Genomic DNA, 26,760 nt, shown 5'->3' on the forward strand with positions numbered 1-26,760 from the left:
CCACTCCACCCCCAAACTTTTCCCTTTATGAATTCTTCTCCTAATCTACTTACTTTTTGGGCAGAGCTAATTGACTGTCATCATGAAAATGAGTTAAAGAGATGGGGTGATGAACTAGCAGGGTAGTGGCTTTGGATTTAACTTGGGCCTGAGTACTTGCTCTGCCACCTAATAGATCTGTGACCCATATGCAGGTCAAATCTCTTGTCAGCTTCTTTCCTATTGTAATAGGAGACATATTACCTCTCAGTGGGGAGTAAGATTTAAGGATGTAATTAAGACATATTCTCAAAACTCAGTCCCCATTAAGTTTCCCCCACCGCGACTCTGCCATTAGACAGAAAATTCAACTGTGCTCTCCAGTAGGCAAAGAAAAATGGGGCCCTGTCCACCAGTCACAGAAATTGGGTGTACCTTATTATCTCCGCCTGAGACAGCTAGGATGTTAGCTGTGATGGACCAGCTCACATGCCACACAACATCATTGAACTTGTGCAGTAGTTTGGGAGACCACATGTTGCTTGAGGCATCATCACAGGTCCAAATGAACACACGACCATCCTGGGAAAACACAGGAGAGTCAGCAGATGGGGGCAGGAATTATGCATTGATATCTTCCCAATCTGGAGCCATATTGGACCTTTGCAGGAACAGGTTGGTGGATTCAGTGCAAAGCATGGTGTCCACAATTTTGATCGCCAATTTCCAGCCCAGTACCCATGCTTTTATCCCTTTACCCCAGGAATACACTTCACATAGATCAAGAGTCTTGAAGGTTCCTTTCCTCATACTGGTATATCTTTGCATTGCTAACTCTCAAATTTTCTCTGGGGTTTTTCCTCATGCCTGCCAAATCATGTTTGTTTCAGCTCCCTCTGGCTCTATTTATACTTTCTCAACTGAATTCGTATGGCTAAAAACCAAGCTCAGAGAATGAGGAGGTTAAAAAAAAAACCCTCTGAAATTTAAGACCAAACAAAACAGGCTCAAATGAGTTCTTTGGTTTATGAGTTCTCCTAATCTAAAAGTCCTGGTTTAACCCTTGCCTAGAGTGTTGGTAGCATATAATTAAAGGCTTGTTCTTGGTCTTTCTTTTGTGATCTGCCTAGGAAGAGTGGATAGTAGACCACAAGGTTTTAGAATTTTCCATTGCCCTGGTCCTTGCTTGGAAATAGACTCTCAGAACTGCACCTGGGCACCTCCACTCTCTAATTACACAAAGGTCAAGAGGGGAAACTGATCCTGAATTTCCCTGCTCTTGGCTCAGTGGAGGCAAGCCACTTGTGTCTTCTGATCAAGAGTTCATAGTGTGATTACCTGGCTCCAAAAGCTCCCCTATCTCCACTGGTCCAGAGGTGCCTGTTGTCCTGCCCTTACCTTTTAAGGACTTTCCCCTAATGAGACTGCAAGGACTGATGGAACTTATTCAGAAATTAAATAACATGGGACACTCTCATGGGTCTGAGCTGACCTGGGAGCAGCTGGCGATGGTGCTGGTGGGTAGGCCAATGGAAGGGGCCCAAGCCACATCTCGAACCCAGTCACTGTGTGCTTCCAGCTTCTGTTCCTCCTTCCACTGACCATCTTCCTCCTCCCTAATAGGGGATATTAGTGAGAGAATCCAGCAGATAGCAGCCCAGGTGACTTTCCCACACCTCCATTCCTTCCCAATCCCATTGGCTCCACAGGGGCTGAGAAGCTATTCCATCTTTCTGATTTCATTTGTTGAGCCTGTAGAATTTTATTCAGTTCACTAGCTATAATGCTCTGTTCCTTTATAGCCAAGTCGGCTCTAGCAGTTAGGAATTAGGCAAAGAGTAAAAGTGCTTGAGAAAAAGGCACGTTATCTTTTTTTTTTAATGGATGTCCTCTGACAGATTGACAATAATATTCTGTGGGCAGGTGGGAAAAAGAAAGGTGATCCTGTTTCTTGTGAACTGTGGCTGAGTCATGGTAGGTAAGGAAGAAAGAAGTATCCCTTGAGAAGTTCAACAACCCCACTTACTTCCACAGCTTGATGAGGTTGTCACAGCCGCCAGAGGCAAACTTCTTGATGTAGTTGGGCTTCTGCCCTGATGGCTGGTCTATGAGGCTTCCAGGTACAACGGCAGGGGCCCAGCTGACGGCATTGCAGCCAATCTGTAAGGAGAGGGACTTGTGGGGACTCTGTCCTTTTGCCTTGCCATTGGACAATGCTTTGGCAGATCCAAGGCTGCTGCTCATTTCCTCTCCAATACTCAGGACTGAATTATGTAGGACAGCTGTTTTGATGAACTAAAGATTAGTGACTCTTAATTCTCCTTCAAGGATTCCTAATAGTGCATGTATTTTTTCAGCAATATGCATTTAAAATAAGAATTAGGAATTCTCAGGAATTTAACATTTTTTAAGTCATGAAGGGAGGGCACAGATTCAGAAAAACACATAGTAAATATATGGCTTAATGAATTACTCTAAAGCACTCTTGTAATTGCTACCAGGTCAAGAAATAAAAACTGCCATTTACTTAGGAAGCCCTATCATTGTGTCCTATCTGAATCACAGACCCTCACCCACTGTATGTAACCATTATCCTGACTTCTTTTTTAGTTTTGTCATCCAAATGTGCACCCCTAGACGTGACAGTTTAGTCTTGCCATTTAAACACTTTTTGGGGATTCTTTTATATATCCTAATTTATAGATTCCTCTTCCGACCCTCTTTTTTCCTTACAATTTTTCTGCTGAAGAATCAGTCATGTGACCTGTAGTCTCTCAGGCTGGTTTCTGCTGTTACATACTTAGTTCGACATGTTCCTCTCAATTCCTAAAAATTTTCAGCTAGATCAAAGATCCCTTTGCCAAGACTAGGTGTATGTTTTCATTAGGAGGCACATGTCAGATTGTCTCCATTATTAGCACCTGTCAATAATTTATACCTCTCTTAATTTACTAGGCATTACAAAATGGTGATACTGTAATTCTATTAATTTCTTTGTCATTTATTACATTGAATACTCTAGATAGGGGCAATTCCTCTCATTAATATTTGGTCCCCCAGGGGTACAGATCAGATAGGAAAGGCAAGATATACTTCATTCTTTCTGAACTGGTTCCCTGTCTTTCTCCAAAGATGACTGATTCTTTTAAATATCATTATGAACTCATGGATTTAAGCGTATTTGATGGGTTTCAGTTCACTGCAATGATTCTCATTTTGACACTCAAACTGCCCATCTTTGGCAGTGAGCCTGTTCAAGCTGGTTCTTTTGACATAACCCTAGTATATCAAAGTTTGTTTTTGATAATTTTTCTATCTGGTATGACAAGATGTTCCAAGCTTATCTTGTACATTTCCTGACTCAGACCTGGAATAAGCCATTTCCTCAAGAGCTCTGGTTTCTTTTAGTGATGTTCACAGTCACATTATTATTTATTTTATCTTATTTCACAGAACAGTCTCAGAATAATATTGCCAATATGACTACTAAAGTCATTTAATAAAGTGTTTGCAATGCTCTTTCCATTCTCCCTCACAGTTTTTTTTTTGGGTGGGGTGGGGTGAGGAGGAAGTGTTTGTGTATAAATGATGCCAAAATAAAAAAATCTAGATCTCTAGCTGTTTGTGTGCCATACTGCTTTTAACAGTTGCATTCTATCTACCCTAGGAGAGCACATGGCCATTACATCCTATATTCTACCTTCTAACCCTCATTTAGTCTTAGTTCCCTACAATATATTTATATAGGTATCCCTTGGAGATATTGCAGGTCTGGTTCCAGACCACCACTATAAAGTGAGTATCACAATAAAACAAGTTGTAATATTTTTGCTGGTGGAAGGTCAGCCTTCAATTTGTAAAAAGAAAAAAAAAGCAACATCAGTGAAGTACAATAAAACAAGGTACACCTGTATAACTGTCTTTTTAGTCACTTTTGTTGTCTGAAACTTATTTTCTAGAAGATACCTTAAGAAAGGCACATGAAAACTATAGTCCTTGAGCTTTTTACATCCAAATCAAAATTTAAAAAGTTTTGAGGTATAGTTGACATTAACTGCACATAAAGCATACACTCTGATGAACTCTGACCTATGTTTACCCTGTAAATCAAGATAACAAAGAAAGAAAGACAAAACAAAGCAAAAACCTATAGGGGATACACAAAAGATAATGAGAAAGGAATCTAAGCATACCACTAAATAAAGTCATCAAACCACAAGAATAGAGCAAGAGCAGAAGAGAGGAACTATCAAGTGAGAAAACAATGAACAAAACAGCAATAAACACATATGTATCACTAATTTCTTTAAATATAAATGGACTAAATTCTTCAAAACACATCATAGAGCAGTGAATGAGTAAAGAAACCCAAGACCCATCTATATGCTGCCTACAAGAGACTAATAACTTCAGATGTCAGGACATACACAGACTGAAAGTAGAGATGGAAAACGATATTCCCAGCAAATGGAAAACAAAAGAAAGCTGGGGTACCTATACTTATATCAGACAGAACAGACTTTAAAACAAAGACTGTAATAAGAGACAAAGAAAGACATTACATGATGATAAAGGAGTCAATCCAACAAGAGGATATAACATAAATATTTATGTACCCAACACAACAGCACCTTTGGATATGAACATATTCAAAGGGAGAAACAGACAGCAATATAGTAAGATTAGGAGACTTTAACATAAATACGTAACATACATACATACGTAAATGGACTGATCATCCAGAGAAAGTCAATAAGAAAATATCAACCTTAAACAACATGTTTGACCAATAGACTTAACAGATATACACAGAACATTTCATCTAAAAACTGAACATTCTTCTCAAGTGCACATGAAAAATTCTCCAGGATAGATCATATGTCAGGCAACAAAATAAGTCTTAATAAATTTAAGAAAACTGAAATCCTATCAAGCATCTTTTCTGACCACAATGGTATAAACTGGGAAACAATTACGAAAAAAAAAAAAAAAACCTGGAAAATTCACAAATATGGATATTAAAGAACATGCTACTGAACAACCAAAGGGTCAATGAAGAAATCAAATGAGAAATAAAAAGTATCTTAAGACAAATGCAAATAGAAATACAACATACCAAAATTTATGGGATGAAGCAAAAGTTGTTCTAAGAGGGAAGATCGTAGTGATAAATGCCTACCTCAAGACACACACATACACAAATCTCAAACAACATAACTTTACACCTCCAAGGACTGGAAAAAGTCCCTGAAACAAATGAAGTCCAAAGTTACTGGGAGGAAAGAAATAACAAAGGTCAGAAAGGAAGTTTATGAAATAGAGAATAAAAGACAATAGAAAAGATCAATGAAACTAAAAGTTGGTTCTTTGAAAAGATAAACAAAATTGACAAACCTTTAGACTCACCTAGAAAGAGATGGCCCAAATAAATAAAATCAGATGTGAAAAGAGGACACATTACAACTAATACCAGAGAAATACAAAGGATCCAAAGAAACTATTATGAAAAATTATACACCAACAAATTGGACAACCTAGAAGAAATTAACAAATTCCTAGAAACGTACAACCTTCCAAGACTGAATCATGAATTAATAGAAAACCTGAATAGACCAATTACTAGTAAGGAGATTAAATCAGTAATCAAAAATCTCCTAACAAATGGAAGTCCAAGGCCAGATAGCTTCACTGGTGAATTCTACCAACATTCAAAGAATTAATACTGATATGTCTAAAAACCTTTCCTTTGAAAGGGAATGCTTCCAAACTCATTTTATAAGGCCAGCATAATCCTGATACCAAAACCAGACAAGGATATCACAAGAAAATTACAGGCTAATATCCCGGATGAACATAGATGTGTAAATCCTCAATGAAATACTATAAAACCGAATTCAACAATACATTAAAAGGATCATACTATGATTAGGTGAGATTTATTCCAGGGATGCAAGGATGGTTTAACATCTACAAATCAATCAAAGTGATATATCACATTAACAAAATGAAGGATAAAAATCATATGATCATCTCAGTAGGTACAGAAAAAGCATTTGCTAAAATTTGATATTTATGATAACTTGCAACAAAGCTGGTATACAGGGAATGCACCTCAATATACTAACAGCCATATTCAGTGGTCCCCAACCTTTTTGGCACCAGGGACTGGTGCTCCCATAAGAATCTAATGCCTGATGATCTGAGGTGGAGGTGAGGTGGTGATGCTAGTGCTGGGGAGATGCTGCAAATACAGATGAAGCTTCGCTTGCTCGCCTGCTGCTCATCTCCTGCTGTGCAGCCCGGTTCCTAACAGGCCATGAATTGGTACCAGTCCACAGCCCGCAGGTTGAGTACCCCTGCCATATATGACAAGCCCACAGCTAACATATACAACAGTGAAAAGCTGAAAGCTTGTCTCAATCAGAAATAAGACAAGGATGCCAACTCTCACCACTTTCATTCGACACAGTATTAGAAGTCCCAGCCAGAGCAATCACAAGAAAAAGAAGTAACAGGCATCCAAAGTGGAAAGGAAGAAGTAAAACTGTTGTGATTTGAAGATGATATTATATATAGAACACCCTGAAGGCTCCACCAAAACACTTTTAGAATTAACAAATTCAGTAAAGTTGCAGAATGCAAAATATACAAAAATCTTCCTATATAAACATGAAACAATATTTGTATAGAAAAACATCCTCACAAATAACTGGAAGGTGATGAACATCAAGTTTTATCTCTTTTAGTTTTTAACAGTTGAAATTCTTTGTTTACTCTCTTCTTTCACTTTTTCCTTCAGTGCTGTCATGCAAGTTCATTACTGTGTTTTCGACAGTAATCAATTTATCTTCTTTGTACTGCTTTCAATTTTGCTGTTATTCTTCGTAGGCATCTGTTTCTCCAACTCTGCCATCTCACAAGCTCTCTCTCACACACAATATATATATGAAAATCTTTTGCATTTCTATACACTAAGAATTATCAGAAAGAGAAATTAAGAAAACAATCCCATTTACAACTGCATCAATAACAGTAAAATATCTAAAAATAAATTAACCAAGGAAGTGAAAGACATGTACATGCAAACTATGAGATAATGGTAAAAGAAATTAAAAAGACACAAATAAATGGAAAGATGTCACTGTTCGTGGATTGGAAGAATATTGTTAAAATGTCCATACTACCCAAAGCAATCTACAGATTCAAAGCAACCCTTATCAAAATTCCAATGGCATTTTTCAAAGAACTAGAAAAAAACAACCCTAAAATTTGTATGGAACTACAAAAGACCCTGAACAGCCAAACAATCTTGAGAAAGAAGAACGATGCTAGTGGCATCAAACTCCCTGATTTCAAACTACATTACAAAGCTATAGTGATTAAAACAGTATGGTATTGGCATAAAAATAGACATGTAGATTAATGGCACAGAATACAAAGCCCAGAAATACCTATACGGTCAATTAATTTACATCAAAGGAGCCAAGAATATGCAGTGGTGGAAAGGATAGTCTCTTTAATAAATGGTGTAGAGAAAACTGGGCAGCCACATGCAAAAGAATGAAACTTGACCACTATTTTACACCATATACAAAAATTAACTCGAAATGGATTAAAGACTTGACTAGAAGACCTGAAACCATAAAACTCCTAGAAGAAACAGGTGGTAACCTCCTGATATTGGTCGCAGCCACAATTTTCTATAGCTGACTCCAAAAGCAAAGGCAACAAAAGCAAAAAGTAGGACTATATCAAACTGAAACACTTCTTCACAGCAAAGGAAATCAATAAAATGACAAGGCAACCTACGAAATGGGAGAAAATATTTGAAAATCATTTATCTGATAAGGGGTTAATATCTAAAATACAAACTCCAGCAAAGAAACAATCTGATTTAAAAATGAGCAGAGAATCTGAGTAGACATTTTCCAAAGATATAAAGATAGCTGACAAGTACATGAAAATAGTCAACATCAGTAATCGTGAAGGGAATGCAAATCAACACAATAAGGTATCATCTCACACCTGTTAGAAGAGCTATCATCAAAAGGCCAGATGGAACAAGCGTTGTTGAGGATGTGGAAAGAGAACCCTTGTATACTATTGATGGGAATGTAAACTGGTGCAGCCACTATGGAAAACAATTTAGAGTTCACCAAAAAATTAAAAATTGAACTACCACATGACCCATCAATTCGACTTTTGGGTATTTATCTGAAGGAAACAAAAACATTAATTCAAAAAGATATATGTACCCCATGTTCAATGCAACAGCCAAGGTGTGAAAACACCTAAGTGTCCACTGATGGGTGGATGAATGGATAAAGAAGATATGTGTATCTATACAATGGCACACTATTCAGACACAATAAAGAATGAAATCTTGCCACTTGTGACATGGATGGACCTTGAGGGAATTATGTTAAGTGGAAGAAATCAGAAAGACAAATACTGTATGATCTCTTATGTGGAAGGTAAAAAAAGCCCCAAACAAAAATCTTTCAAGCTCACAGAGGAGGTATGGGGTGGGTGAAATATATGAAGGTGTAAGTAACTGTTAGGGGATATAATGTACAAAATGGTGAATACAGTTAATAAAACTGTATTTGAAAGTTGCTAAGAGAGATCTTAAAAGTACTCATCACAAAAAAATTATATATTTTTTGGTAACAATATGGTGATGGATTTAACTAGACTTATTGTGGTAATTGTTTTGCAATGTATGTAAATATCAAATTATTGTCATATACCTGAAACTAATATGTTGTATGGCAATAATACCTCAATATAAAAAAAAGAGGTAAAAAAGTATTTTATTGAAAAAAAGATAAGGAACATATTACTCCCAAAAGTTCCCTCAGTTTCCTTTGTAATCCATCTCTCCCCAACTCATCCCCACACATCCTGCCCCATAAACCTGGCAACCACTGACCTCCTGCCAGTATAAATGTTTGCTTTTTCTAGAATTTTAAATCAGTGAAATCATAGTATGTACCTTTTTATGTTTTTTTTCCCCCCCATTCAGCATAATGATTTTAAAATTCATTGATTTGTATTGATAGTTTCTTTTTATTTGCCGAGTAGCATTTCCATAGTTCGGATGTACCACAATTTGTTGACAGAATACCTGCTGATGTGCATGTACATTATTTCTACTTTTGGCTACTAAAGCAGCTATGAACTTTTGTGTATAAGTGTATGTGAACTTGAAAGTCAATAAGGTTATAAATCCTTAGTTCACATGTTCTTTCATTGCGTATGTGTTCTCCTTTTCCTTATGCATAGATCATTGCTGTTGACAAGTCCAATGATAATCTAATTTTGTTTCCCTTATTAAGGCATATGGGTCTTTTCCTCTAGATGTCCAAATGATTTTCTTTAAAGGCCAATAACTTTACTAGAATTTTATCTTTTTGTTGATGGTTTTGGGTTGATATTCTTAAGTGTAGGGTATGCTCTCTCAATATGTAGTAGTTTCAAATCTTTTTGTTTTTAAAGAGTTTTTTCATATTAATTTTTAGTATTTGTTCTGTTTTCTTCTTCCAGGACTTCTAGTATTTATTATGTTTGATCTTTGCTTGTCTTCACCTTTTCTCAAAATCTTTTTCTCTCTTTAAAAATTTCCCCCTTTTCACACTCTATTTCTCTTAAGGCATTCTATATTATATTTGCTCTTGTATTCCTTCTATTTTAATCTTTGGTTCTGAAATAAATTATTTTTTATTCCTTCCTGAGTTCTGTAACTTCATCTCTTTTTCTCATTTTGATTTATGCTGTATTTTCATGCCTTATATAATTTAAAAAATGTCTCTTGTTTTAAAATAGTGGGTGACAGTTTGATTCCATTTTGTGGGCGTGTTTTTCTTTCACTAACTGTAGGGATGTTATTCTGTATATTCTTTTTTTTCTAATAAGGAAAACTTTGTATGCAATTTCACCTTAAATACTTTTATTTTTATGAGAAATTAGTTTTCCTGATGAAGTGAGGTTCAGAAAAGCCTGAGTTCATAAGTCTGTTTTTGTGTAGTGTTAACAAATGTGATAGCTTGCTTTCAGAATTTCCTGGCTTGTTTCCTTCCCCTACTTTGGTCTATATCCTCTTTCCTTTCTGTGTCTCCATCTGGCTCCATTTTGATTTCACTCCCAGCAGTTTCTCCTCACAAGGGGCCCTATCATGAAAGCAAGCCCTGGTCAGATTTCTCTAAGCCCCTTATGATGGGCCCTTGGTATGATATAGTGCAAAACCCCTCCCAGTCAGTTATCCAAAGATGATATACGAATGGCCAATAAGTATGTGAAAAGATGCCCCAAATTATTAGTCATTAGAGAAATGCAAATCATAACTACAATGAGATACCACTTCACACCCACTTGGATAGCTATAATAAAAAAGACAAGTTTTAACAAGAATATAGAGAAATGGCAACCCTCATACGCTGCCGGTAGGAATGTAAAATGGTACAGTTAACTTGGAAAAATTTAGCAGTACCTCAAAAAGTTAACCATAGAGTTTTCATTTGACTTAGCAATTCCACTTCTAGGTATAGACCCAAGAATACTGAGAACATATCTTCATACGAAAACTTATGCACGTATATTCATAGCATTATTCATAATAGCTGAAAATGTCCATCAACTGATGAATGAATGGCCACACAAAATTACTCACAATGGAATATTATTCAGCCATAAAAAGGAATGAAGTACTGATACATATTGTGATAGGGATGAACCTCGAAAACATGCTAAGTGAAAGAAGCCAGTCACATGAGACCATATACTGTATGATTCCATTCATCAGAGATGTCCAGAGGAGGCAAACTCATAGAGAAGGTAGATTACTGGTTGCCCAGGGCTGGGGGTAGGGTGGGATGAGGAGAACTACTAACAGATTTTATTTTTGGGGTGACAAAAAAGTTCTGGAAATTAGATAGTAGTGATAACTGTGAAACTTATGAAAACAACAGGTCCTTGCATAATGTCATTTCATTCAGCGTTGCCTTGTTATAATGTTGATGAGAAAAAAAAGTCAGTTCCTGTCCAGGGCCACTGTCTGTGTGGAGTATGCACGTTCTCCACATGTCTGTGTGGGTTCCTACCCACATCCCAAAGATATGCATGTTAATTGCCATGTCTAAACTGTCCCAGCATGAGTGAGGGTGGGTATGCATTTCAGTGTGCCCTGCGATGGGAAGGGTGACCTGTATAGTGTGGGCTCCTGCCTTGCACCCTTGGCTGCTGGGATAGGCTCTGGCCATCTGTGACCCTGAAATGGAATAAGCGGTTAGAAAATAATTACCTTACTTTTTATTAATATTTCTTAAATGTATGTTTAGTTCACATTTATTCCAATGTTTAACATTAGCAGTGCTTTGGGTCTTTGTTTAGAAGTTTGCTGGTATTTTTGTGACCAGCACTATGCTGTAGGAACTTAACTCTTGTTTCCATCAATTAGCCTAAGGTAAAATTGGTTTCGTTATATGAAGTTTTGCTTAAAGTTGGTTTCCAAGAACCTATCAACAATGTTAAGTGAAGACTACTATATACTAAAATCTACGGGACTGCATACTTTAAAAAAGGTGAATTTTATGGTGTATGAATTCTATCTTACTTTAAAGAAAACTTAAAAACAAAAACAAAACTTCTTCCAGTTTCAGCTGCTATTCTCAAACTGGCCAGCTATGCTTTGCAGTGAATACTTGTTGGCTATTTTGGGGGTACTCCTCTTCTTAGGTTTGTTAGAAGGCACCCCATTGCTTCCTTATTCCTCCTGCTCAGATACCAATACCATGCAGTCTTGGGGCTGTTGGTGGTTCAGTCCTCTCCACCTGTATTTTGGAGTCTGTGGAAATACCGTGTTAGCCAGTTTTGTTCTAAGTGTTGTTCATGAGGTTATGTTTTTGCTACCTAGTTGTTCTGCTGGTTTTATGCACAGATGTGGAAAGAATGAAAAATTATGATGCCACTCCCCACCATCTTGCCAGAAGCCTCTCAGTCTATTCATTTTTACAACTTGGTCAGCAGGAGGGGATGACAAGGTCCCAAGTAATAAGACACTGAGATAGGCACCTGGGGCCTTGAGGGCTAGGCAGACTGTGGATCCCCTGAATTGGGGGATACTGACTTTGAGTTTCCATCTGGGTAGATTTCAGAAGTATTTGAGGCTATCAAAGCCAGAACTGCTGTGTAGAGAGAAGACACACAGATTCTAGGGTTCTAACTCTGGCACAGTGTCTTCTCTAAATCACTTACTTTTTCTGAGCCTCATTTGCCTCAACAAAAAATGGGACTAGGACTGCTTACCTTACAAATATGTACATTTGTTAATTTCTTTTAGCCTTCACAAACATTTGTGAGGATTACATGACACATAGTAGGAGCTGAAGAAATGAGTTTTTCCTCTACTGCCTCCAGTGCTTTCTCGACTGTTTCAACTTTAATGTCCGATGACTAGAAGTATAAGAAACTAAATTCCTATGATGCTTCCTACAATACTACTTAGTTCTATGGGATCACAATGACCACAAGGCAATGTCAATTGAGGCGTTCAGAGCAAAGGTGGCAGGAAGGCAGGCTACTGCTGCCACCTTGCCAGTGCCCTGGTCCTCCTCAACTTAGGAGCTTGCAAGGAGGAACCAGTGTTAACCCCGCCCAGGGCTGAATGAAGTTGGTGCAGCCTGGCCTCCCTGGATGCAACCTCTGTCTGGTATCAGAACAAAGACGCTCAAAGCTGCTCTACCATGCATGTCTGGTCAGCAGCCCCTCCCCTGGTCCACTGCACAGCAGCAACACTACTCCTACCTCACTCTAGGGAATCTACAGGAGAGACATGGCAAGTCAGCAGAGCTACCCTCTACATGCAGGTAGGGTCTGGACTTACAGTGTGAGCATTGTTGATCTTCTTCACTTCCCACTGGCCCTCCCCAGTGTAGGTCAGCAGGGAGATGGCACCATCCGAGCTCCCACAGGCCAGGATCAGACCATAGTCATGGGGGGCCCAGCACACAGAGTTTACTGCAGGAAGGAGGGAGGCATGGTGAACAGACTGTTTTTCCAGACTTACTATTTTAATAAATTTCTTAAAAAAAAAAAAATGCCAGGATCACTAGGGAGAAGTTGTAACTTTGTCAATTAGAGAGATTCAAAAAACCAATCACCTAGTAACATCATTATTTCATAAACTAATATCTATCTTAAGAAAAAGTAGGCTGGACAACAATCTGAGAATGAAGGCTAGTACTTGAAATGAATAAATCTTAAAAAAACAAAACTGTATCGTCTCCACTTTTCTCATTTTGCTTTGGACTGGCTTTAGGTCTTGGGGCCTTAACTCCTCTGTGGACAGACTAGCAGAAAAGCCAACCAAAGCCCAAGGGACAAACAAGAAGCATTGCAAGGGGGAAAGACCCAGAGCATTAGGCAAGACAGAGGTCATTCTCATCCAAGGGCCCCCCCACCCACTTTCTCCTGCCACACTCAGTGTACCTGAGGAGTCGTGTCCCGTGTGCTCATGTGTCTTCTCCCAGGTGCCGTTTTCCTCTTTCCAGATAATGACTTTCCGGTCATAGGAGCAGGATGCCAGGATATTGCCATACATGGGGTGGGCCCAGGCCACTTGCCACACAGGACCCTCGTGACTGCAAAGGGAGAGGGTCAGAGACTGCTTAGATGGGCTAGAGGAACCCTCAGTGCTCTGCTGGCCATTACTTCGGAGAGAACTGAATGGCTTCCTTGGTAGGCAGAGATAATGTCTCAGGACAGAACTGCCTAAGAATTTCAAAATGGACAGCCAGACTGTCACTGCTAAAAGGGACTTCATTGGATAGTAAGGACCTTGAGGCCAAGAGGTCAGAGAGGCTTTGAAAACAAATCAGGATGCTAAGTTAGCCTCTCTGTTCCAAACTGGTAGGACCCTTACATGCCCCATATTGCAGCCAGCACCACCTATATCTACTGTCATCAGCAGTCATCGATCAATCTAGGATTTGCACCCACAAGTGCTTGGTAACTATCTGTAGAGTGAATTGTTATTTATCCTTCCAGATGGTCAACTCCTTGAGAAGGCAGTATCTATTTCATTTTGATATTTTCCACTACTCTTTTAATTTGTTCAAAAGGCATCTTTCGCTCTTCTCTTCTGATCTTTATGCATTCATACATGCTAAGTATTGTCTGGGCATGTACCCTGTACTGGGCGTGATACTGGGGCTATCTCTCAGTTCAGGGAAGGGTGGGCACCCAGCACATGAGCAGTAGCTCAGCTTAGAGATTCTTTCACACTCACTCCCCATTCTCCAGCTGCTTTACTTGAAGCAAGGACCATCTTACTTATGGCTTAGTCTCTTAATGAGGATACCATCAAGGCTTCTTTCATAGACTGGTCAAGAGGGGAAATATTTGTGATAACTCATGCAGAGCTTAGAACAGTGCTTGGTACCAGGGGGGAAAAAACACTCAATGCTTATCAGCTATTACTGCTGTTTCTTGTTCACTCCTTCACCCAAGCCTGCAGCACTCAAAGTCTCCTCCTCCCTCTGGCTGGGACAGCAGGACATTCCCAGGCCCAAAAAAGGAGCTGCTAATGAAACTGTCAGTAGATTCAAATGTCTTACACTTAGCACAGATTTAACCAAGGCAAACAAGAATAGGGATGTGAATTTCTCTCTTCAATTTTTTCCCTGGCTTTATTGAAATATAACAATCAGTTGCCGTATTTACATTGTACAATTCAAATTTTTTTTTTCGATTATAGTTGGCATACAATATACGTTTCAGTTGTACAGCCTCATGATCAGAGATCCACATAACGTGCAATGATCACCCCACTAAATCTAGTACCCCTCTTCCCTTACATATTACAACATTATTAACCATCTTCCCCAAGCTACATTCTACATCTCCATGTCTATTCTGCAGCTATCCATTTGTACCTCTTAATCTCTTGGCCTTCATTTTGCTGTCCTCCACACCTCCCTCCCATTAGTAGCCCTCAAGATATTCTCTTATCTATGAGTTACTTCTGCTTTTGTTATTTTGTCCTCTAGATTCCACATGTACATGAAATCATGCAATACTTGTCTTTCTCTATCCGACCCATTTCATTCAGTGCAATCCTCTCTAGGTCCATCAAGGCAATATCTTGTTCCATCTCCTTCCTTTTAGTCTGTCTTTTAATCTGAAGTGAGTCTCTTGTAGGCAGCATATTGTAGGGGTCTTGTTTTCTTATCCATTCAGCCACCCTATCTTTTGGTTGGAGCATTTAATTCTTTTCCATTTGAGGTACTTGTTGATACGAATGTAGTTATTACCATTCTTTATTCTTGTTTTTGATACATGTTTTTTCTTCTTAAAGAAGTCCCTCCAACATTTCCTGTAATACTGGCTTGGTGTTGATAAATTCCTTTAGCTTCTTTTTGTCTGGGAAGCTTTCTGTCCTTTGACTCTAAATGATAGCTTTCTGGATAAAGTATTTTTGTAGATCCTGGGTTTTCATCACGTCAAATATTTTGTGCCAAGCTGTTCAGTCCTGCATAGGTTCTTAAGAATTTAGCTGCCAGTCTTATGAATGCTCCCTTGTAGGTAACTAACTGCTTTTCTCTTGCTGCTTTTAAGATTATCTCTTTGTATTTAACCTTTGGCATTTTAATTATGATGTGCTTTGGTGTGGGCCTCTTTGGGTTACTCTTTCTTGGAACTCTCTGAACTACCTGGGGTTGTATGTCGAGTTCCTTCAGCAGGTGAGGGAAGTTTCCCATCATTATATCTTCAAATAGCTCTTTGACGTCTTTCCTTCAGGTACTCCTATGACAAAGATATTTTTAAATAGTGTCCCATAAGCTCCTTAAATTATTATAGTTTTGGCTTCTTTTTTCTTGCCATTCTGACTGAGTGTCCTTGGCTTCCCCATCCTCTATATTGGTGGTTCGATCCTCTTCTTTACCCACTCTGTTTATTCCATCTAATATACTTTTCATTTCAGATAGTGTATTCTTCATTTCTGACTGGTTCCCTTTTACAATTTCCATTCCCATTTTTATGTTTTTTTCTCTTTATCAGTGAATTCAACTACACTTTCCTTAAGTTCAATGAGCATCTTTATAACCAATGTTTTGAACTCTGTATCTGTTAGATTGCTTGACTCCATTATTCCTGGATCTCTGTTCTGTTCTCTCATATGGTTTCTGCTTTTTGTCTTCCCATTTTGGCTGCTTTTCTGTGTCTGTTTCTATGTCTCAACAAAGCTCCTAAGTCTCTTGGTCTTATTAGTGTGGCTTTGTGTAGTAGGTGTCTGGTGGCACAGTCCTGAGAGGGGTCCAGCTACAGGCCAAGGTTAGCCCCAGCTGGGGCCACCTGTTAAGATTCAGCAAGCAATCCACAGATTCTGTGCTTACAGTTACCTCAAGAGGCCATGCCAGAAACCGAGGCCAGCAGCCACCAGTGTGAGTCTTGGCACTGCTCAGCAAGGAGCACTGAGCTCAGCCTCGAGGACACAACTGGATGTGGCTTGGGTGGGGCCACGAGCTGAGAGAGGAGGAGTTTTAGGGAATCCTCTGGGCAGAGCGACCTCTGTTATCCAGTTTGATGACATCTCAGCTATGGTGGCACTGTGCCTGCACACTGGTAGTGGGGAGGGCTCAATAGAGGAACAATGGATACTGCTGGCACTTCAGCTGGGAAAGAGCCTCGTCTCTGGCCCTCACTCCACAACTCAGTGTCCCCCTGTAAGTCCCTGGTCCCTCTCATGCAGCTGACCTGGCATTGGTGCTCAGAGCAAGCAGGTCTGTCACCGCGAAAGTCCATTTGTGGACACTGTCCCTTTAAGAAGTGTTTGCAGCTGCCAAAGCATCTGTCCCATTCAGCCGCTTAGGATTGGGCGGCCTCGCGTCCCTACCCCGTCCTACTTCCTCTCATTGCAGGGTATATTTCTTATTTCTCTTCCTAGTTGTAGGGCTTATTCAACTAGATCCCAGGTGATATTTCTTGCTGTTTGCTGTGTTTCTGTCACAACTTTGATTTGAGAGAGGGATAAACAAAGCCTCTATCATCTATGCTATTTTTTTTTTTTTTACTCTCCTCTATCTCTTCAATTTTTTATGTTTCTCGATCATAAAACACAGAGCAGAAAGGATTGAGTGACAGTTGATGTGACTGCCTCTGCCAGTGCTGCAGCCAGGTCTCACTCTAGCAGCTCTCTGTGTAGTCAGAGGCTGTTACACAAGGAAAGTGCCATTTGGCTCCTCTGTCACTGTATTCTCGACACTTAGGAAGAGGGAAACTTCTAGGCCTATCTCCCCAAATGGCTACTGACTTAGCTGTCTTCTTTAATTCAGTTAACAAACATGTACTGAGCACCTACTTGTCAGTGGTTCTTAATCTCCTTTTACAGCCTGGCAGAGGTATGGTCCCTTCTTAGAATAATGGATAAAATATATAAAGTTAAGATAATACTGTGGCCCTAGCCTACAACCGTAATTGAAGGAAATGTTAAGTATCAGTCACTGAAAATAAAGATACTTTTCTTTATTGCCCCAGTTCACTAACCCTTGAATTCTATCCACGGAACTCTTGGAGATCTGTGGAACCAGTTTAAGAACCCCCATTTATTTGAAAGGCAGTGAACTGAGGAAAAGCAATAGAGATGTGACCATAAAAATGATAGCTATGATTTCAAGAATCTCAGTAGGGAGGGAGGGTAAATCAAACACTCATAAATACCTGCAATGGGAAAACAGGCAGAATTACGGTATTTATATCATTACCATTACATTCTTACATTAACATTATTCTTACATTGTGACCCTTGAGAGACACACACACACACGAAGGAAGTTTCCCACATTTAAAAATAATAGTAGCTATGAAAGGCTGGTTGGGAGCAGGCTCTACGTGGGAACAGGCAGCATTAGCCCGTTTTGAGGGTGAGCAGGTAAAAGCTCCCAGAGATAAAATGACTCTCTCGTCCAAAGTTTTCTAGTGGGTATCTGGGGGCAGAGCTGGAAATTATCCCTGGATCCATTAGCCCAGGATACCTGCTAAGGGCAGCAGGGTGGCTGGCACCAGGGTGTCCTCACTGCTAACTGCACTGTGGGGCTGCTCTGATCTGGCTCTCAGGCTTTCCTGCCATGCCTAAAAAGCCCAACCATTCTCCAAGACCTTGCCCAGGGATGGCTGCACTTACCCTCTGAGGTCTGCGATGAGGATCTGCCCGCTGTTGCGCACATCGAAGATTTTGACAGATCTGTCTGATGAGCAGGTTGCCAGGCGGGTGCCATAGTAGTCCATCTGGGCATCGTGCTGTAAAGGGAGACCAATAGCTCAGGAAGCCTGCAGGCTGGAAGGGGGGCGGGGCGAGCACAGACACCAGGACACAGAATCTAGTTTGGATCAGAATCTCCCTAAAATTAATCTAACCTCAAAGAATCATCACTATCAGGCAGGAAACTAGCATGTCAACATTCTCACTTCTCTGATGGGTAGTATCTCTTGAAAGAGGCAAGACAAAGCATACCCAGCTACTTTTAGACTCTTTACATACATGGGGAAGTCATTTCCCACTCTGTTCTGCAGGGTAGATATAAAAAAAAGCTGGCCTAGCCTTCCTCTTCTTCCTCAGGCCTCACTGTGTTCTGAGGCTCTGTGGGCTACTGGGGAAGACACCTAGGTTTAGCTCAGCCCCAGAACCCGGGCTAAAAAAGGCCCGAATCAGGTCCTCCATGATGTACATCTGACCTAGACACAGGGTTCCATTCAGACATTGGGCTCCTTTCTTTACCCCTTGCCCTGGATCTTTTGTGAACCTTTGCTCCTAGGTTTCTACTTAACCTTTTTCCTAGTAGTGTCCAGCACTCCTGACTCTCCATCTATGCCTTAAATGACACTGAGTCAACTTCCTCAATGCTGACTGGCCATCCAGACCTAGGACTGGCCCTTGCCCACAGCTCCTTGTCCATCGGGGGCTATAGCTCCTCTGAGCCACTATGACTGCTGCCCTGCAGAACACAGAACACACTGGTCCCTCCTGTTTGCTGGTTCCGCCTATTCCAACAAATGGCACTTTCTTCAGCTATCCCACTTTGGGGGTTTTAATAACTATTAGCCATCATTCTTGTGGTCCTCAGAGGCAATTATACCCTTTCAATGGTAGCAATCATTCCCTCTGGATTAACATTCTTTCCTTGCCTCTCTCCCCAAGGAAAACATCCTGATTCTTCTCTGGAAGTCAATTCTCCCCACTATTCCAGGTCTTGGCTTCCTGGAAGGCAGTGCGGGTATTAAGACAGATCTCTGAATATGTATTTCTGAAGCACTTCTCCTGTAGAGTGCTTTCACACACTTTGGGAGGAGGCAGGGCACAGTACCTAATAGATTTAAATCCTATCTCCTCAGCTTATGTGTTGTGCAACCTTGGAAAAATTGCCTAGTCTCTTTGAATCTGTTTCTTTATCTTTAAATGAGGCTCATCTGCTTCAAGGGTTGTAATGAAGGTTAAATGAGATACTGAAAGAATTTATTTAGCATGGGATCTGACACTTAGCATGCAGACGTTAGTCATTAGTATTTTGCCTTATCTGTTCCTAAAATTGAACCTATACTCATAGGTAGCACATCCATTACTTTTTCTATTTTAACCATGAGGAAATCAAAGCTGGCTCAGAAGAGTTAGGAGATAGGCTAGGGAGTCTCAGATTGGATCTTCTTACCCATGGTGCCATATTATCTCAAAGGAGGTGGTGACACATGGCTGCAATCTAAGTAACATATACAACTCCAAGACCAGACAACCTCTCAGAAGCCCCAAAGTAACCAATGGTGGGCAGGAACCTGGGATGACATGCTGAAAGTTGACTGACCTGGGTCTTGCTCAAAAGCCTTTGACCTAGACTGCTAGGTCCTGCATGAAGCAGTCTGTATCTTTGCTGTGGGAGACTTTTAACTTCTGGACCTTCTCCCACAGCTCTGTCCTCTTATACTGAGTCCTGTGTTTACCGCTCAGGAAATACCCTGAGTTAATGACTTCTGGTTCAAAGAACCTTGTCTGGCCCTTTGTGGTAGTTCTACCTGGCTCTGCCTTAGGCTTTTGCTAAGCCTGCCTTCATACTGAGTCATCTTCCTATTCTCTCTTCATTTAACCCCCTTTCCAATGAGGCTAAGAGGTGGCAGGAGGAGGAAGACAGGTAGGAAGACTGTTGTCAAACCTCGGTATCTACTCAGGCTCCATCCCAGAGCAGGTTATTTTGTTGGCCAGAAGACTGAGAGCCTTGAGCTATAAACCATTCCCAGGTTCCTCCCACTAGAGTGATCAGATTGCTACAGTCCTGCTAACTGAGAGGGTATTGCTGGGAGACTGACCATAACCCTGAGGCTACAGTCTGAGTGGCAAAGGCTGCGAAGCCACAATGGATTCATAAATGATCAAGAGAAATGTTTCCCTCCCACAGAAATGCCCATGTCCACAGCCCATGAAGGAGGGCTAAAGGAATACTTACAATCATGTCCTCATGAGAAGTGTCCACAGTGTTAATTACTGACACCTAGAACCAAAGATATCATTGGTAAATGAACTGATGGCAGTTAGAATGTAATCATCTTGTAAAATCCACCGATCATTTCTAAAGTTCTTGACTACATTTGTTCATTTATTCACTCGTAGTATCTTCTTTTGTGAAGCACTGTACCAGGGGTTGGAGGTATAGACACAAATAAGAGGTACTTCTTGCCCTTGATAAGCTTGTACACAAGATAAATACTTTAATGGTGGTTTACATGTGCTACAGTAGCCTGCAGGACTGTTGGTGCTGGATGTGAAGTGGGGCTTAGATGATGAGGAATTTGCCAGGTGGCACAGGGAAAAAAAGTACCGTCCAAGCAGAGGGCATAACATAAGTAAAGAGGAGAGATGACAAGCAGCCCTGGCTACCTTTAAGGGTGAAGAGGACCTTGAGAGAGTTATGACTGGTGTTCTTTTCCTGGATGACAGAGCCTCAGATGTCTCAGGCAGTTTTTTGTGTAATGGGATTAATTCTGAAGACTCGGAGAATTGACTCAAGTTTCTCTTGAGGTTGTTTCTTGGTCCACAACCTGTGACAGATCCTAGACTGTCATCTACTATGATCCAGGGTTGAGCAGCTTGTAGGACTAGAACACAGCTGCCATCACTTCCTACCCATTCTTTGGAGTTCAGCTCAAATTATGCCCCCTTTGTTGAAGATTCCCAGATCCCCCGACTGGCTGTACTCCTTTGAATATCTTCAGTACTTAAATGTCTAGAACACTTAACGCAGTTTCTTCTCACGAGGTGTGCTCCCTGGACCTAGGGTCTGTGTCAGCTGCAGTTTTGAATCCTCTCAAATCACCCAGCATTGTGCTTTGCAACCAGAAGGAACTCAGTGACTATTTGCTGAATGAAGAAGCAAATGAACAAAAAGTTTTACTTTGCTCAACCACTATTCTCTTAAAATTTGTGGGATAGAAAAGGGACTGAAAAGTTTTGAGTTTGTAACTGGTATTTCTTACCATCTCCCCTCTTTCTTTTTCCAGCACAAGCCCTGCAGGTATAAAGTTTAACTTGACTTTTTTTAGAAAGGTGGACATTGGAAGAGGATGGCTGTAAAGCAGTTTAAAAGGTACACATCAAGTAAGCACAGGTTCTCTCATCGAATTTTAGACTCCCTAAAAAATGGGACACTAAGGTCTGTAAAAGCAAGGATGAAAAAGTCTCCAATGCAGGCCAAGTTGTTCAGGTTACAAAGTGCTTTAACGTGTGCACTGGGATGAATGAACAGCAGAGCTGTGTAACAAACTAAGGAACTGAAGAAGCCCAGAGGAGAGAAAGCACTTGCTAAAGTTATAGAGCTAGTTAAAGGTGGAGCTGGGAAAAAGAGTTTCACCTACTAACTCCCAGCCCACAAAGCTTCCTACTTCACTAGGTTGCCTATTTAGCATATAAAGTAGTTGTTCCACTGAATTCACTAAATCAATGGCTGAGGACCAAGTAAAGTCAGGAAGAGCTTTCTGGTAGTTTCATACAAGGTCACCAAAGGACCTTAGCGATAACAAGCATTTATTTTTAACAACTCTCATCTGCCAGCCAGGATTGACAAACCATTTTCTAAACAAGTACCTTTTTCTTTTAAACTCCTTTAAAAAATGTCCTTCCTCCCAAGCACCTCAAGTTGTCTGATCCTTGTTAAGCAGTAAGTGGCAGCCCTCAAAACAATTCAGCTCTTCAGAATCAGTTAATGAGTTAACAATTCATTTAGAAAGCTGTGGAGCATAAAAGATGCCAATTCTACCTAGCAGCTGAGAATCAGACCAAGAAATGAGTAATTTAAAACACAGCCTACATGTAATGCAAGAACCAAACTCCGTCTGGGTTCATCCAGGTTTCTTCAAAACTCCAGGCACATGCATATTCCTGAGAGCACTGGTTTACTGAACCCCCACTCGGTGCCAGGCTCAGGCCAAATGCTTTTCATCCACTAGTTCCCATTCGGCCAATCATTCATTCGATGCGTAAGTGTGGAGTAAATGTATACTGTTGCTTCTACAGAAATTTAAAAATCTGGGCCTCTGCCCTCAGAGACTCATTCAGCTCACCTTTCTTTCACTTTCCTCAAGTGCCCATCATACTTCGAGGTGCTACCCCGAGCCACAGTTCCACCCATCTCTGCTGGGAGACGTGGTAGAGGGTAGAAAGGAATGGTTACGAGTTCGAATCTCAGCTCTGCCACTTACCAGCTGGGCAAGAGGCTTCCTCATATATAGTGTCGATAACAGCACCTACGTTACAGGGCTGTTAGCAGGCTGAGATTATGAACAATATTTGTTACTAAGGACTCAGGATGTAGCAGCTCTTATAATGTTCTTGATTTTGTTTTCAACTGTTGAGAGAAGAGAAGGAAAGGAAGGTGCAGGAGGCGCGGCAGCACCGCGGCCCCGTAGAGTTCCGGGAGGTTCCATGGCCTCCCCCGGCGAAAGGTCCCAAGAGCCAGGACTGCAGTCCCCCAAACCTCGAAGCAGTGGAAGGGAGCTGAACGGCTCCAGCCCGGGGCTTGAACCTCCGCGTGGTCGAGGAGCCCGTGACCACTGCGACCATGGCCGGAACCCCGCTCGGCGTCCCCGGCCCAGACACTCACCATGGCTGCTGCGGCGACGGTGGCAACAGCTCCCGGGCTCGGACGTGGCAGCTCTTGGAGGCGCCTCGGAAGCTCACTTCCGGCGCCGGCCGCGTCGGGTTGTAGCGCAGGAGCCTCCGGGTAGCAACGTGCTGTACTCGCATTAAGGTTCCGCGCCCTTCAGCGGCGGCGCCACGCCCTCCTACGGCCCCGCCCATCTCCGTGAGGAACTCGCGAGACCCACAGTGGGCTCTTGTTTCCATGGCGACCTTGACGCACAAGCTTTTGGAATCTGAATGAAGCTCCAGTGGATCTTCCTTCCTGACCCCTCCTTCTCCTTCTCCTCACCCCCACTCCCGAAATCCTTTCGTGAAAGATTCATAACTACACTTTCACCCGTTTCCCTGCGGTTCTGGGTGCGTCTGGCCTTATGATGAATACTGAAGGGCAATCAATTTTTTGGGTAGTCAGTAGAGTGGTCTTAGCGCTTCGTTGTTGTTGGTCCCTCTTCAGGACCCAAGGCTGGGACCAGGGGCAGAGAAGGCTAGGGGAATACCCTCTACTAGAGACTGAGCTCTCTCACCCTGCCTCTCCAAGTCATGTGACCCATGACTCCAAATTGCCCTTTCCCCACAGTTCTGGGATCCTGTGTGTCAAGACTGTCAGGTAAATCCCTCAGGCAAGGAGAAATTTCAGCCATGCTCCTGCAGCTAGAGCCCAAGACCCAGCCCCTAGGTCCCTGGCTTCCCATAAGCACAGTGAGAATGCCGTGCTACTGGACGGAGCCTGGGGACTCCCCTCAGCCACACGTGTTCTGGCAGCCCTGGGCGGTTCATGGATTTAAGAAGTCGAATGAGATAGGGTAGAATCTAGGCTCCCCTTGGGTAGATCACAATCCCTCAGTTTCTTCTCCTGTAACTGGAGGGAAAAATCCTCGCTGGAGGTGGTCACTGCTGGAGAGATGTTAGTTAAGGCTCAGAGAGTGTGATAGACCCAGACCATCAAAGAGCTTTGGAGAGGGGAATGGGTCTTACAGAATGCCAGGCTAGGCCTCTGGCCAGCAACCCATCCTACCCCCTCAGCTTTAAAGATTCCTTATTTCCCTCAAATGGAGATATATTGCAAGGGTATGAGGGGGCAGTGCTTAGAGTAGAGCAGGGAACAAAGTGGGCAGGGCTCCTGGGTCTCCTGTTTTTCAAGGGACAGGTCCTGGCCTTGAATCTGCACCTATACCCCTGATCCTCTGGGTCATAAGGTCACATCCTCCTCTTTGCACCTTGCTTTCAAGTGGAAAATGCAGACAACGGTGTATTAGATATAATACAAATATAATGCATGGGGCATAGTTGTTATAAAAAGGAATTTGTTGGTGTAGGCATTGAAGTTGGAGAGATTGGGGATTTGGGACAAGCAATGAAACTATATTATTCATTAAGGTATTTGCTGTTGGGACTGAAAGGCATTGTAATAGAGGTTTTGAGTGCCAATTCTGAAATCAAGACTGCTAGGCATCGGTACTTTATCTTCTACTTACTAGGTGGGCATACCTTTCACCTCTCTGAGCTGCTGTCTCCTCTTCTGTTAAGTGGGAATTACAATAATATTGCCTCTGAAAGTTGATGTTGGGATTAAATGGACTCTTGGATGTGAAATCATGTTTGGAAGTTGGCTGGGTCTCTGGTGCTTGATCTGGGGATGTTCTCCCTGAGAAAAGCTGGAATTTAGTGTGTGTGTGCGCGTGTGGTGTGCATGAGTAACCCTCAAACTTGAGACCAACATTGGGATTTAGAGTGCCAGGCTCCTCTTTGTCTGCCCCCTTCCCAGTAGGAGATGCCACCTACATCCTTTGTTCATATCTTCCATCACCTCCCTCTGATTAATACCAGATCCAAAATCAGGCCATTCTTAGCTTTCCCCAGTTTGTGCCCCTACCTTCCAGATCCTCTGGTCCCTGAATCTATTCCTCCTCCTCCTCCTCAGGCCTTTTCTCCCAAAGTCTTGCTCTCTGGGACTGTCAGCTGTTCCTCAAGAGAGGTTAATGACTCAAAGCAGGTTAAGCTTGTCTTCCTAAAATGGTGGATGTTCAAAAGGTGTGACTTGCTGGAAGGAGAGAGACCATCCACTGAGTTGTGCAACCTTGAGCAAAGTGCCTTTTGCACCCAAGGGACTCAATTTCCCCCTGAGTTCCAATCCACAGAGGGTGGGGACCCAGCTCTCCTGTGGAAAAAGGCCTAGTGATGTGTACCGTGTCTGCGTTTCCACGTGTGCATTTATTGTTATTGCTCAGTATAGTGTTGAAAAGGCAGACAAATCCCATTAATTACAAAAAGCACAAGCCAGAGATACAGAGAAATAAAGAGTGTACAATAAGAGCACAGTCACTTCCCAGCCCCGATTGTCCCAGAGCCCACAGAGCCTGGGCAGCTTGTGGAAGCTGGAGGCGGCACCATTTCCTCACTGCACTGTTATAAAATATGTGCACACAAGAGTTACCAAATCGTGGCGCCCCCCCGGGAGGAAAGGCCCGGAGGGAGAGCACCACAGGTATTACAAAACAGACTTAGGGGGCTGAGAAGGGTGATCCCAAAGCAGCCTCAAATATCTTTTCGGTGAAGGGGGTGATGGCTGATGCCCAGGGCCTGGTATCCCCCTTCCCCAACTTGGGCAGATAGGATCTCTACATCAGAATCAGGAGAGCTTGCTTTGGAACTTGGAAAGGACCTAGAGATTTTCTGCTGTTGTCAGATTTAGGCCTTGGCTCCGGAACACTAAAAAGCCTTTAAGAAATGCACCCCTCCATTTTCTAATGGTGGGGTATTGGACACTATGGAAAGAGTTTTGGGTGGGAGGCATGTCACAGGGCACCTGGTTGACAGCCTCCCGTAAATCAAGCAAGAACAGGTAGGGGGAGTCAGGGTGGTGAGAAGGTCCAGGCAAGAAATTGCTGCATCCCAAAGGACCTATCACATAACCGTTGAAAACTCTGAATATAGAGCAAAAAAGCAGTTCAGGAAAGGGAGACAGGAATAAACATTTCTCCATGAGAATTAGAAATATAGACAACCGGGCTACACATTCTGGTAGCTCCAGTCTGGGAGAGACCACTTTTCTCATCTGGACTGGGCAGATGAAGGGTTCATCCCAGCACAAACAAGATGGGTGACTCTGAGTCCCAAACTGGGATTGAGTGGAGGGTTGGTTAGTGGCCTCTCGATGATACCTTGGCTTAGGGAACAAGTGAGAGGATGGGATGAATGTTGGGTTTCTCTTAAGACTCAGGACGCCCTTTTTGTTTCTCCTTACAGGACACTCTATTTAGTGACCCTGACTGGACAGTACTTACAATGGTGGAAAGATGTTTACACAAAGAATGACAGAGTGGTAGGAGGGCAGGGAGTGGAGGACTTGGCAAAATTTTAAAGTTTACTTGGAGAATTGATGTGAGAGAATAACCAGGAAATTTTGTTAAAAAAAAAAAAAAAGAAAAAAAAAAAGACCGAAGGGTACTTATCCCACCACATAATAAAACATTATATAAAGCAACAATAATTAAAATTGTGTGGCTGGTGACAGATGAGACACCCAGATAAGGGAACAGAAGAGAAATTCCAGAGATAGACCCAAGTCTATCTCAGCTGTCAGCGTATGGTAAAGTTGACATTTCAAC

The 26,760-nt window shown here is 41.8% G+C and overlaps 1 protein-coding gene across 1 annotated transcript in view; it reads right to left on the bottom strand.

Annotated features, from left to right (window-relative positions):
- The window catches only part of SEC13 (SEC13 homolog, nuclear pore and COPII coat complex component), a 40,482-nt gene extending 17,220 nt beyond the window's left edge, over positions 1-23,262 (bottom strand). The window contains exons 1-8 of the mRNA XM_006917616.3: positions 23,115-23,262; positions 20,466-20,510; positions 18,158-18,273; positions 13,465-13,616; positions 12,860-12,993; positions 2,006-2,139; positions 1,472-1,595; positions 415-561 (exon numbers count right to left, since the gene is read on the bottom strand). Coding sequence (XP_006917678.1) covers positions 415-561; positions 1,472-1,595; positions 2,006-2,139; positions 12,860-12,993; positions 13,465-13,616; positions 18,158-18,273; positions 20,466-20,510; positions 23,115-23,117 — 855 coding nt within the window. The 5' untranslated portion in view covers positions 23,118-23,262. The remainder of the gene's footprint in view (positions 1-414; positions 562-1,471; positions 1,596-2,005; positions 2,140-12,859; positions 12,994-13,464; positions 13,617-18,157; positions 18,274-20,465; positions 20,511-23,114) is intronic.
- Positions 23,263-26,760: the final 3,498 nt, after the last annotated feature.

The sequence above is a fragment of the Pteropus alecto genome, unplaced genomic scaffold (genome assembly GCF_000325575.1).
Source record: "Pteropus alecto unplaced genomic scaffold, ASM32557v1 scaffold75, whole genome shotgun sequence".
NCBI classification, from domain to species: Eukaryota; Metazoa; Chordata; class Mammalia; order Chiroptera; family Pteropodidae; genus Pteropus; species Pteropus alecto.